The following is a 13233-nucleotide window of genomic DNA, read 5'->3' as shown; positions in this document are numbered from 1 at the left end:
AGAGAGAGTGAGAGTGAGAGAGAGAGAGAGTGAGAGAGTGAGTGTCTGGTAGCTATGATGCAACTAATGGTTCTCAATAGCAGCTGGGTCTAGGTACATCTCACATACAGAACTCTTAAATCACAGTCAAACCTACCGAGTCAGAATATGAACAAGTCCAAGCAGTGTGGCTGCTTCAGCTACATTCAGGAGGACTTTGGTAAAAGATAAAGGAGAAGGTGAGGATGATAAGAGTTGACCAAGGCTATCAAGATTGTGATGCTACTGAGAGAGAAACAGGTGAGGAGGATGAGAACCAGGCTGGGAGTTCCCAGGGGGAAGTTGGATGGGAATGGGCATCAATGTCTGAGCCACATATTCAGAAAAAGAGAAGAATAGAAAGTGTTTAGCATCTCATTTAAAAATGTATCAAGAAAGAAATGGAATACAGGGAGTGCAGATGGTAGGAAAGCACAGAGGTCTGGAAGCCATCTGGGAACAGGAGGCTGATGTAACCTCAGGCTAAGGGGTTTAGCAGGCAGCAATGCTTCTCGCCACACTGGTACAGTGGCAGTGACTATATTTTAATGGACTACCCTAGACTTCTCTCATTATCTGTGAGTTCTTTCAGGCTGTCCCATCAATCTTTAGTAACTTTATGAATTATTTTCTTCAAAATCACTCTGTGTTTGAAGATGTGGAAACTTTGTTCTTGACAGTTTTTCAAGCCATTTTCTGAATGTCTTCCTGTACAGATAATCACATCCTACATTCAAGCCAGCAAGCCCTTTCTCCTCCCAGCCAGTGTGGAACTGCATAACTGGTTCAGTAATGGAGACAAAATAGCTGACAACCAGTTAGAGGGAGAGCAGTTTAAAGTCACTGTTTTCCATACTATGCTACAACAAAGATTAAAGTACCGGGCTGGAGAGATGGCTCAATAGTTAAGAGCACTCACTGACTGATCTTCCAGCAACCACATGGTAGCTCACAACCATCTGTAATGTGATCTGATGCCCTCTTCTGGTGTGTGTGAAGACAGCGACAGTGTACTCACATATATAAAATAAATAAATCTTAAAAACAAACAAACAAACAAACAAAGACTAAAGTACTTAATCATTAGGTCAAAGACAATGAATTAGCACTATGGCTTTCATTGGGTACCATGGTAACAATGGTCTCACAACAATATATCTCACAGAAACAGTCATGGCCACCATTAGCTTTGACTCAAATAACACTGACATTTATTTTGTCTGCAGTACCTTTTAAAGTATAATGCCCTGTACATCCCTGTGTGTATATTCTCTTGACTGATGGGTTGTAACCATTGATCAGATGTGAAAGCATCTACCAAGAGCCTTTTCATCATGTTGCTTACATTCTGTCAGGGAGATCAGAATTAGGAAATGTTTCAAACCTCTAAAGGTCTTTTTCTAGCACAATCACATACACACACACACACACACACACCTTAAAACACACAGACACACAGACACATATATGTCTTAAATATCAGCAGTTTCTAAGGATTAAAGGAGAAATGAAATCAGAGAAGCATAGATTTTTTTAGGGCACTGAAATTATGTTGTGTGGTTCTTCTCATTAGCACACTCATCGCAGATGCTCCACAGCAACCAGATGCTCCACAGCAACCAGCCTCACTCCTTCAGGCAGCTCTTATGGGTTTGCTGTGTCTGTCGCTCTGGGTCTTGATGCCTTTCAAAATGTATGTCTAAAATACATCATCTATTTCATTTACTAAAATTTCACTGAATTTTCTTTCCCACCAGATCTGAGCAATTGGCCCCCAAAGTGATACTTTAATCAGAGGAACTAGCAAACATGAATAGAAAACAAAAAACCAGATGTTAGCGAGAAATGGCTTTACACTGGATTGTTAATTGGTTAAGAGATGGTGCAAGGTGGACTCATGAGGGATGCACATGTTTTGAAACTAGATGCTGTTTTGATTTGGAACTGGTATGCATCCAGTGAAAGACTCCCCTCTCTCTCTTATATGGAATGTCACGATCATATGTGTCTTAGATAAGCAAGTTAGAAGCCAGGAGTTTTACTGCTCAGACCTGTGCTTGGGGGAAAGGCCATGTGGTCACAGGTGTGGGTCTCTCAGTCTCTGAATGTTGTGTGATCTTGACACCAACCACCTGCATGAATGCTACAGAGTGACAGAAGGTGACAAGGTGAGGCCCTATGGTGTGAGTGCCCATGGGAAGTCCAGAACTATGTGAGGCTTGGGAAGTAAAGGGTCAAGGTAAGAATCACACAGACTCATCCATGCGGACAGACAGTGAAAGGCTGTGGAGCACAGTCTGCTCAGAGCGGTAAGTGAGCACACACACCTAAACCAGCAAGGCCTGAAGACAGAGCAGATAGACTAGTTCCAGACACAGTTCACCTAGCATTTTCGCCTTGGGTGAGGTAAAATTCAGAGCCAGTCTGTGTCTTCAAGGCTGTCTGATGTGGTGTCTGCAGACAGGGGGAGGGCAGATTGTGAGTCAATGGCATGACTTCAGACAGGCACAAGACTTGTGGAAGCACAAGGAGGGTCCACTGAGCCCACAGGGCCTAGGGAGTGCTTTCTAAAGGAGATGACTTATGTATATTGAAGTTTGAAAGACGAGTAATCAGGATAAAACAAATAAAAAGTTAACAAGAATAGCAAAAATCCAATAATTAACATGTTAGCTTGGGAAGTAAGGGGTGGACTCTTTATGGAAAAAGAGCAGGAATGGCTGGGCCTATAATTTCATGAAGATCCTAACTGATTCTATGCCTCTTTTTAGGAGTTTTCTACAGGCTCTGAAGAACTGCTACTGGGCCTATAATACTAGATTGAATTATTAAGTCTACAGAGCACCCAAGATTAAGTTTGTGGATCCACATTGATACAGCAGGCTGCAATTGGGAAGACAGGTCAGCATTTTAAAGCCAGAACCTGCTCTCATTGCTTCTGCTGTTAATACCTCCTAATCTACTAAACAATGCCTGAGAATCAGATTACTTGGGAAATTAAATAATATAATACACATAGAAAGACCTTAGTATGGTACCTGCTTAGCTCAGAGCATTGACTTAAGTTCTTATCATTTTCAGATGTATGTGATTTATCTGTTTCTCTCAACATCCATGGCTCTGTCTATCTAGAGTAAAAGCTCCAGACAAGCCAAAAAGTTCCATAGTTTTCTTAGTATTACTCAAGAATGTAAATTTTAATGTTATTGCTGGGGAGAACACAGAGTTGGAGGTTTCACCTGACAACTGTAGGTAGATAATGTGTGTTAAGTAGTTATGATGAATAGCCACACAATTGGTTTATAGGACATTTAAATTCAAGTCAACAAGCCTTTCCCATGGGCCCACACTACAAACACAGAACTTTCCCAGAACACTTAAAAGGGGGACAAGAAGAGACATGCAAAGAATGTTCAATGTTTGAAAACCAACTGATAACTCATTTCAGAGTAAGGACCAAAACCACTCGATCATCTCCACCAACACAGGAAAGGTAATTGACAAAATTTAATACTTCTTCAGGATAAAAACGTTCATAACATAGAAAGAGAAGGAACTACCTCAACATAATAAAGAGAATATAAAATCCTCAGAACCGATGCCATATTCAGTTCTCAAAAGTTCTTTTTTTCCTCTAAGATCAGGAACAAAGAAAGACAAAAGCTTTTGCTCTTTCTGTTCAACGGACTATTGAGCTTCTTGCCCAGGGCAACAAAGCAAGAAAACGAAATTTAAGAAATCCCTCAGATTGGGAAGTTAAAAGCCAAATTACCTCTATTTCAGTGATTATGTGATTTGGTATGATGAAATTCTAGTGGTTCCCCAAAAGACTCGTTAGAACAACACACAAATTCAGCAAGGTTTAACCAACATACAAAGATATTGAATGTCTAACAGTTACTCTACTCCCCAGCTCTGCTACAGTACAAGACTGTAACTGGAAGAATGCAGCACATTTCTCTTGTCTACAGTGGACTCACAATGAATGATGCTCACTGTATGGAGAAGAGAAAATGCTGTAAAGTCCATGGACAAACCAAGGCTCTTTAAAGCAAAAATCCTTCTGTGTATGTACGTATGTCTATGCGCTTCTGTGGGCCTGAGTGCGGGTATGAGTTTGTCTCCGTGAATCCATTATAAACGACAGGTGTTTGTCCTCTCCTTCCACCTTGTTTGAAACCGGGTCTCTTGGTTGTTTGCCTATGTGTATGCCAGGCTCGCTGGACAGTAAACATTGAGGGATTCTCCCATAGGAGGTGGAGACACAGGGGTATTAGGGTTACAGATATGTGCTACCAGGTATGGGGCTTTTACACGAGTTCTGGGGATTTGAACTTGAGTTTTCACACTTTCAAGACTAAGCGCTTTTCCCACTGAGCCACCTCCCCCAGCCCCAAGCTTCCTAGAAGTTGAAGGTTCATGTGCAGGGCTGAGTGTCAGTGTTGTAAAAGGTGAGTAGCATCACCTCTGTTCTTCAGTCTCCTGTCTCCTCTAAGTCCTTCTCCTGCAAATTCTGACATATCTGCTTGTCCATGCCATTTCTACTAGCTACCTTTCCTGGATATAGAGAAGCCCGCAAACTGTGTGTCCTGTCTTCTGGTCTGATGCTACACTAAAAATTGTACTCCAGAGTTCCGGCAAAGTGGGTGAAGCCCCCTTAAAGAGGGGCTTCCAAAACTCAACCTCTGAGAGTTATGATATTCCCTATTGCTTTGTCCTATCCAGGTAGCCTTGCCCCTGTCATACATTAAAAACGGTCCCCCCAGCCAAGCCTCATACTGCTCAGTGCTGAGCTTGTACCTGGAAGTTAATAACTACCAGCTGAATGAACCAAGATACTCACTTCGGGGGCCCCGCCGGGCTGGCAAGCTCAGGAGGTTGGTCTCGGGCTCTTCCTCCACCATTTCTGGCTGCCCACTGTCTTGGAATTTGTCTGACACCATTTCCTCAGGGGGAGTGGCCGGTGGCTGTGAATACATCAGAGGTTTCTGAGATGTCTGGAGTTTAGTTGGCTTAGTTCCTCTCAAGAACTGGTGGGTCCCCTTAGAAGGGATGGGCCATAGTACCATCCATGTTACAGACCTTGGTTTCTTGCTCAGATCACTGAGGTCAACCTGAGCTGCTACTGAGGGGCTTCCCACCATAGCATAGTTGAGGCATGCCAAAATAATATCGACAATTTCTACATTTGCTAGGGAGAAAACTTAAAGCTATGCAGGAATCACAGGAGAATACCTCATCTCCAGCTCCAAATAGACAGGACAGGACTGTTCAAGCTTCACTGGCTAATCTGAGCTGATTCTGTTTCCACGCTGGATACACCTGAGGATAGCCTACGCTACCTTCATCGAAGTCTTGAGGAAGCAGGGCTGGTGTGGATGTCTGTGTGGCCAGGCAGAATAAAGCTCACAGCCAGCTCAGCCTGGTGGTGAACTCTGGACAAGCCTGTAACTACTCCGTAAAAGCATTGCTGTGAGTGAGGAACTGTAGCTCTGCCCTCTGTCTGTGAACTCATCGTTATGCAGGAGGAATTGCAGCATAGAGATTCAGTTGGAAATAAATGACTCTATAGGATGTGGACATCTGACTAAAACCGTGGTCCGCATCAAAGCTCTAGAGCAGGCTAAATGAACATGAACGGGAGGATGCCTGTTCATTTCGGGTTTCGGAAACTCAGCCACTGAGTTATTCCATCCCTCCTGTGGCTTTCTCGTGCTTGGTCCTAGATGCCAGGCAGCTTTATCTATTGTTGGCTGCTCTCTGTTCACTCTGTGATTCTAAGGCACTTTTTATCTGACATCTCAGGGTTCCCTGCCCAGGGCTGCAGAGCGACAAACAGGCTGAACTGGTAAGAATGGGTAAAAACTTCAGGCACGATGTGGCTGTGGGCATCCCTAGTCTCCTAGAGTGGCCCCATCGTGCTGCTGGAGCTCCCCTCAGCACACTGCTCTCAGCACACTCCTCCAAATGGCTGCATTCAGCCTGCAGGAAAGGTAGAAGGCTCTTTTTCTTCCCTGTTTCTCTGGGAAGCGGGAAGTGTGCACAGTTCCTAGGAGCTGGAAGAGTGATTTGTCCCCTTCTTTTCCAGTCCCCTCTCCACCTCCCAGGTCTATTCTCCCTCCGCCGGCAGTCTCGTCATATGACTGCTTACTCAAAATGGCGCTTTCTTCCCCTCCCTCCCAGGCTGATTTAAAGATTACTCCAGGCAAGTCCATAACAGCCCCTTTCTTGCCTTTCTACTCCAGGAGAGCAGCTCCTTATTAAGGGAACTGAGTTACCTTACAGGGATGCTTCCAGCGGAGGAGGGGAACTCCTGCAGAGAGGTAGGGGAACACGGACTGTAGGCTGGGGAGACAGGAGTTAATCTCTGGCTGGAATTTTGGGACTTGGGATAGGAGAAAGAGAAAGTCTCTTAAGATTTGTAATCCTGCACTGCCATCTACCGCCCACCATAGTCTATGGCCATCAGTAGCAACACTCAAATCAGCTGCTTTCCTTTTTCCTAGACTTGAAGGGACGGGATAACACAAGAAAAGGAAGGATAACACAAGAAAGGGAAGGAAGGAAAGAAGGATGGAAGGAAGAAAGAAAGGAAAGAAGGAAGAAGGAAAGAAAGGAAGGAAGGAGGAAAAGGAAGGAAGGAAGGAAAAAAGGGAGGGGAAAGAGAGAAAGCAAGCTCTTAATACTGGCCATAGCTTTATTCTGAGTACCATCTCTCTATAAGCCTGACAACCAGCAACTCACATTAGACTATCCACTTACATTCCCACCTCACAGCTTCCAGGAGTAAGCCAAGAGTTAGTACTCAAAGAGGGTTTCCTGTGGAAGCATTCTAGTTAGGTTTCTATTGCTGTGACCAAAAGCAACTTGAGGAGAAAAAGGACTTATTTCATCTTACACATCCAGGTGATAGAATATCATGGAGGGAAGTCAGGGTGGGAGTTTAATGCAGAAACCTGAAGATGGGGACTGAATAACACTGCTTGCTGTATTGCTGCCAGGCTCTTGATCCCACCTACCTTTATTATACAGACATTGCCCAGAGTGGACCAGACCCTTCTACATCAATTATTAAACAAGCAAATGCTCCACAGATATGCCACAGGCCAATTCCTTAGTTGAGGTTCCCTCTTCCCATGGGTGTCAGGCTGACAGCAAAGATTAGCCCCCACAGGTGTATCCTGTGTGGCTCCCCAGAGGTGCAGGCAGGCCGTCCATCAGTGACATGTATCAGTAATACCCTGCCTGGACAGACACAGGTTCTCATCACCTCTCACCCTTTTCTTTCTCTGCTGTCTTCGGACCTTTGAGTTCTTCTTCTGTCTTCCCATCTCTGTGTCCACACTATCTCCAGTGAAGTCCTTTGTCAAAACGAAAAGAGAAGAAAAGACACTTGAGGTATCGAGTTCCTCCCTGACATCAGTTCCCACCACCACTCACTACCACGGGGCTGAGAAAAGGGACAGTAAACAAAAATCTAAGTGGCCACCCACCAGCCACTCTCTTTTTCAAAATAGATGTGCTCTAGACAACTCTTGCTCAGACTGAAATACTGTAAGTGGGATGGTATTAAAGCTCCCATTTTTATTGTTACAAGTGCCCATTCATACTTTCAACACTTATTGAGCACCCACTGTGTCCCAGGGCAATACATTGTGGTCCCAATCTCATTCTAAGAGAGGTGAATATTGAGTGCAGCTTCCAGGACAGATGGAGAGGCGGGGGGACAGGCAGTGCACTCATGGGTGAGATTTCATCTACTGCTTTTCAGGCTGAGTAGCAGGTAAGGAAAAAAAGGTAAGAAGACTATAAGTTGAATTAGCAGGAAAAGTTCAGCTCACAGGGAATTTTGGCAGATCTCTTCAGTTAGGGAAAAGACCAACAAACGTCAGTCACATTCTTTTTTTCACATTATGCATTATATATTTGATAACTGAGAGATTAGAGCTAAAATCTCTGAAATGCTCAAACATCGACATTTTTGAGTTATGAAATTTTATAAATGGGGGCATCAGTACTTCTGAGTGAACAGAAACTTCAAATGTGCTGGCTGTGTGCTACACACTTACAATCCCTGCACCCAGGTGCTTAGGCAGTGAGCCTGGGCTACCCAGAAAGTTCAAGGCCATCAGAGGTCCAATGTGAGGCAGTCCCAACAAATCCATCAATTCTCTTACTGCCTTGCTAAATCCACTGAGGCAGAATTGGAATGCAGAACTTGGACGTTAGTGTAGAAACCTGGTGCTGGTGGTTGATCTGTGCTCTCCTATCCCCTCACTCCCCTTCCTCCTTGGCTATTGAGATCAGGACATGAAGGTCACTTCCAGAGGAGGGAGCTGAGATCGCAGCCAGAGAATGGGTGTGGCTTGGGCCTTTGGTTTTGTGATGAGCTCTGTCTACTTGGAGTACTGAGTAGAAGCCCCATCCTAACTCCTTTCCTCAGACTTGCCACCAAAGGACTGATGTGGGTTAGAGATCCCCAAGAGGATGATGATGCCGGAGTGGAGTGGGCAAGCATGGCTTAAAGTCCAATTGTTAGTTTTCTTGGGCTTTGAACATCTAGGTCATCCTTGGTTTTCGAGTAGTGTCCATGGGAAGTGTCCAGTAGTAGTTATGGGAAGATGGAATGCAAGCCACAGGGCTCTCTTCACTACTAGATCACCAGAGATTATTTGTTAAATGAATGAACAACAGACAGAAGTGTGTGTGTGGCTAACAATGACCTGACAGCTTACTTAATGTTAATCTGTGTGATTTTATAAAGGGTGCCTCTAGGGGCTAAAGAGACAGTTCAGTGGTTAAGAGCACTGGCTGCTGTTCCAGAGACCCAGGTTCAATCTCCAGCATCCACATGGTCCTCACAACTGTCAGTGACTCCAGTTCCAGGGGAACAGACACCCTCATACAGACATACATGCAGGTAAAATAGCAAAGCACGTGAAATAAAAATAAACTAAAAAAAAAAAAAAAAAAAAAAAAAAAAAAAAAAAAAAAAAAAAAAAAAAAAAGAGTGCCCCCAGGCTTTGTTTCCTGTGGTCTCAAACTCATGAACCTTAATCCAAGTGGGAGTAAGGGTTTGGAGGGGCACTTCAGCCTCTGCTGAGTGGCGGCCTCTGCTGAGTGGGCACAGTCTCCACTGCAGGTAGCTTCCCTTGTTTGGTCAGAAATGGCAAATGTCCCCCCAGGGACAGGATTTCCTTTATAACTTCCAATTGTCAGAAATGGTTAGGTTTATTAGGGTTGGTGTTCTTGGAGCTAGGCCCAGTAGCATACAGCAAGAACTGCTGTGTGCTGGATTTATGAAATGGTGACAAAAGTTCCAGAACATTCAGGTAGAGATTAGACCCCAGGGTGCCTGCAGGGTTGCATAGCCCTCATTATCTGCATCAAAGGCAGATAAGGAACAATGTGGAGTGTGTGTTCTGATAGATGTTAAATTCAACTAAGGTTGGCCTAAGGGTGCCTCTGTACTTGTCACATGTAACAAATGATAATTTAGTATGCAAATGAACTGAAATCTAGATGGGTGTGTGTTTTTCTAACAAGTACTTTTGTCTTGGAGAGTCCCATTGGCTGTTCATTAGTCAATCACAGGTCAGCAAGTGATCAAACAAGTTCAAATCAAACAGCTCCTGTTAAATGTTGTCTTTTTTAAGAGTTGCCTTGGTCATGGGGTCTGTTCACAGCAGTAAGACCCTAACTAAGACACAAGGCAACAATGAGGTGCAGTCAGGCAAGCTTTTCCAGGTCCTTACTTCCGTTTTCCACCTTTAGTATACCTGCCACAGTGCGGAGCACAGCTCCCCATAGCTCTTCCAGATCTCAGAGCTTTCTGATAATGTTGTGCTAAAGTTAAGTTGTCTGAAGCATTGCTTTTAACGCATGCAATAAATGCCTGTTGCTAGATGGAACTTGCTTGCTCACTCACAAAAGACCCAAGGGGAAGCTAAGCAATGACCTTACCTCTGAAATTATTTTTACTTTTTCTTCCTTGGGATTCATTGCGTCCGTGATGGATTCCTGATTGAGAAAGAGCAAGGAAGAGGTCAGGCGCAGTGAAGGGAACAATGTCTCTCTTGGCCATGATGGATAGAGACTGGGAAGCTCCTGCACATGCTTTTTGAGCTGTTCACCACAAGTACTGCAGACCCCAGGAATGGGGGAAGGAGAAAGGGATGCTAGCACTCTGTCTTAGTACAGCTGGTGGCCAGATGAACTCGGTTTGAAGTCAGCTGCAATGGACCATTTCGGGCTTTCTTCCCTTCCTGACTGAGGTGAGACCACAGAGGGTGCCAAACCCCTCACCTCCTGCCACCCCCAGTGGGTCCCAGCACTCCCCACCCCTGCTTCCCCTCAGTGCAGTGCAGAGGTCTCTCTCTCTGGTCTCTTTGCTTTCACCCAGCCCAGCTCGAGGCTGTCAAAGAGTCCTATCACTGCCCCCTCAGGACCATGATCTTGTAACCTCCCACCCCCAAGCTGGTGCCTTGACAGTCATTCCTTTCTGTTCTATGGGATCATTCCTATAAGAGTTAAAAATAGCCCATCTTTTCCTTACATACAAAAATGCGTTCTGCCCACTTCACTTCTCTTTGTTGTTCTTGCTCTGTTTTTTCAGCCTTTCTAGGAACGCTAGGGAAACACGCCCCCCCCCATTCCTTTGCCCAATCTTTATTATTATGGGAATGTTTGGGGTGTCTAATATTCCCTATGTCTGCTCATGCTGGGGTCTATTAATAACACCAGCATTACTGTGTCTCATGATTGGTGCTCTTGCTCATGTACTGAGCCTCATCAGACATGTCATCAAAACGCCTTCTTCACTTGCCTTCAGGAACAGGTTCTGTCCTGGTGCTCTTGCCACTCTTCAGCACCACATCCCCTCAGGCACCAAATACTGGAGTGATCCGAGGCTCCACCCAGCCTGTTCTCACTCCTCTGGCTAGCGAATCCTAACTCTTGACCTGATGTACCATATGTACATGGATCTTTCCCATATTAACACCTGAGTTTAGACACTTCTTTAGATTATGTCACGGATACCTTCCCTCAGACCTAAATGAAGGTCCTGGTCTTTGCCTCTTAGCCTGTGCTGCAGACTTCCTGTTATAGGAAACAAATCCCTTCTATGAAGAACAACTACCTTTGCAACTATCTTTAAGTGTTACCATTCTCTTATGATATAGCATACCTATGAAATTTTTATATGTCAATTTGACTAGATCAAGGAATACTTTAAAATGTGAGAAATTATGATTCTCTGTGTCTGGGAGCATATTTCCATTGAGTCTGAGTGGACTGGGTAGAGAAGAGCCACTTCCAAAATGAAGGGCACCATCTAAATGTCCAAGACCCAGAGAGAACAAATACAAAGGGAAACTTAGCCTATCCCTCAACCTCTAAGAGCCAGGATGTTTCCATCTTCTGAAGTCCAGGCCCTCTGGCTTTAGAACACCAGGCCTCACACCAGCCTCTAACCCTCACCCCCTCATTACAGGCTTTTGGCCTAAACCTAGAGTGACAGTGGCTCCCTGGATCAGAGGTGTTTAGACTTGGACTGCTGCCCTACACTACCAACATGCAAGGCTCCCAGACTATTGCCTGCTCACCGTGGGACTCCAGAGTCAGGGGAGACAATATTCAAGAAGATCTCTACTCTGAGAGAGCATATCCATCCAATGTCACTGAGAAACTCTGGCTAATTTATCATCCTGTCCCCCAGAAATCCTGCCAGCTTTCTAATAGTATCCGAGACGGCACCTGTAAGACCTCTGCTACTAATACTGTGGTCAAGTCAAGCTCCAATGTCTCTCTTTACAGATTGCCCTGGGAAAGCCCAGACTTTTCTCTTCCCACATTGCTCACCTACAGTGGTCTTTACGTAGAAGCCAGGTTGAATGGTAGGAAGTTTAAGTAGGATCATGACATCTCACCACTCACAGTTTGCCACACCCACTCCAGTCCAGTCTGTGTGATAGCAGCCCACAGAGATGTACGTCTTCAGAGAAGCTAGCTAGCCTCCTGGAATTCATTTGTTGGTGTTCCCTAACTCAGATGTGTTCCAGATTGGTCTCTGCGAAAGTCAATGGAGAGTTTTGTGTGCTTTCTTCATTCAGGCATAGAGGTGCCCCAAGAATTAGCCAAACTAAGATTAAAATATTGTTTCCTGGCTCCAACAGTGTTCTAACCAGTCCTAATTGATGCCAAGCTGTTGTTAGCTTGGAATTTTCACAAGGAAGCTGCTTTATCAGACAGGGTGTCTCCAGAGTTAGCGCTAGAAGTCAGGCATTATTGTTTATTGTCAACTAAGTAAAAAGTTAGAATTCTTGGAGCAGTGACACACACACACACACACACACACACACACACACACACACACACACACACAGAGCAGAATGCTTTACATACTAGAGAGAAGCTGAATGCAGCACAGACCATTCCCAGGAGCTGCTAGAATGGGACCTCCTGGTGCTTGCCTCCAACAGACCCAGAGAATTAGCTTGGGGTTGCCAAGAAGGCCCAGCAGGAAAGGGCACCACTGCTCTTCTGAAGGAATCATTCTCACCTGGCTGCTAAGATCAAAACTGGCTTTGATGTAGCACTACCTGCCTGCCTCGTTTCTGTCAATCTTCCCTGGCTGCTAATCTTACTTTCTTTTGTGTTCAGGATGACTATAAAAGCCGTGTGTGTGTGTGTGTGTGTGTGTGTGTGTGTGTTTGTGTAAGAGAGAGCTGGGGAGTACTGCAATTTGAGCCTCATGTGGTCCACAGCCCCCCAGGCCCAGAGCACTGGGGCCGCCTGACCTTTTCTTTTTCATTTGTAAATGACCATAAAGGTCTGATGTTTAATTTTAAGAATATACACTCAGATTCTGCACTTTCTTATGTTGTGTCTGTTTGCCCTCCCACCGAATTTTTTGCCCACTTGGCCAGAACTCTATTCCCGTGGATTGAGGGATCCCTGCAACAATCCCAGTCCATGACAACAGTTCTCTAATGACTTTTCTTTGACTAATGAGTGAAATCCGAAATCTTGTCAAAACCTTTCAGTTCCCCTGCATGGTTTTGCACTTGGGCCCTCTGGCCTCAGAGTCTTTGCACTTGTTGTTTCTTCTACTTAGAGCTTTTTCTTAGACGCAGTGGTGGTGCACACCTTTAATCCCAGCACTTGAGAGGCAGAGACAGGTGGATTTCTGAGTTCGAGGCCAGCCTGGTCTAC

General features: G+C 44.9%; 1 protein-coding gene across 3 annotated transcripts in view; it reads right to left on the bottom strand.

Annotated features, from left to right (window-relative positions):
- The window catches only part of Cc2d2a (coiled-coil and C2 domain containing 2A), a 95629-nt gene that overhangs the window by 60953 nt on the left and 21443 nt on the right, over positions 1–13233 (bottom strand). For 2 of the 3 annotated variants that reach the window (XM_031342130.1, XM_031342129.1), the window contains 4 exons: positions 11881–12088; positions 9982–10038; positions 7296–7379; positions 4862–4985 (listed from right to left, as the gene is read on the bottom strand). In XM_031342130.1, the coding sequence (XP_031197990.1) occupies positions 4862–4985; positions 7296–7379; positions 9982–10020 (247 nt within the window). In that variant the 5' untranslated portion in view covers positions 10021–10038; positions 11881–12088. Of the gene's footprint in view, positions 1–4861; positions 4986–5253; positions 6004–7295; positions 7380–9981; positions 10039–11880; positions 12089–13233 lie in introns of those variants that run through there. The other variant, XM_031342131.1, reaches the window with a different exon arrangement.

Source organism: Mastomys coucha, unplaced genomic scaffold, assembly GCF_008632895.1.
Source record: "Mastomys coucha isolate ucsf_1 unplaced genomic scaffold, UCSF_Mcou_1 pScaffold22, whole genome shotgun sequence".
Classification (NCBI taxonomy): domain Eukaryota; kingdom Metazoa; phylum Chordata; class Mammalia; order Rodentia; family Muridae; genus Mastomys; species Mastomys coucha.
Note: the sequence above shows the minus strand (reverse complement) of the source record. Positions and strands in the feature narration are given on the sequence as shown.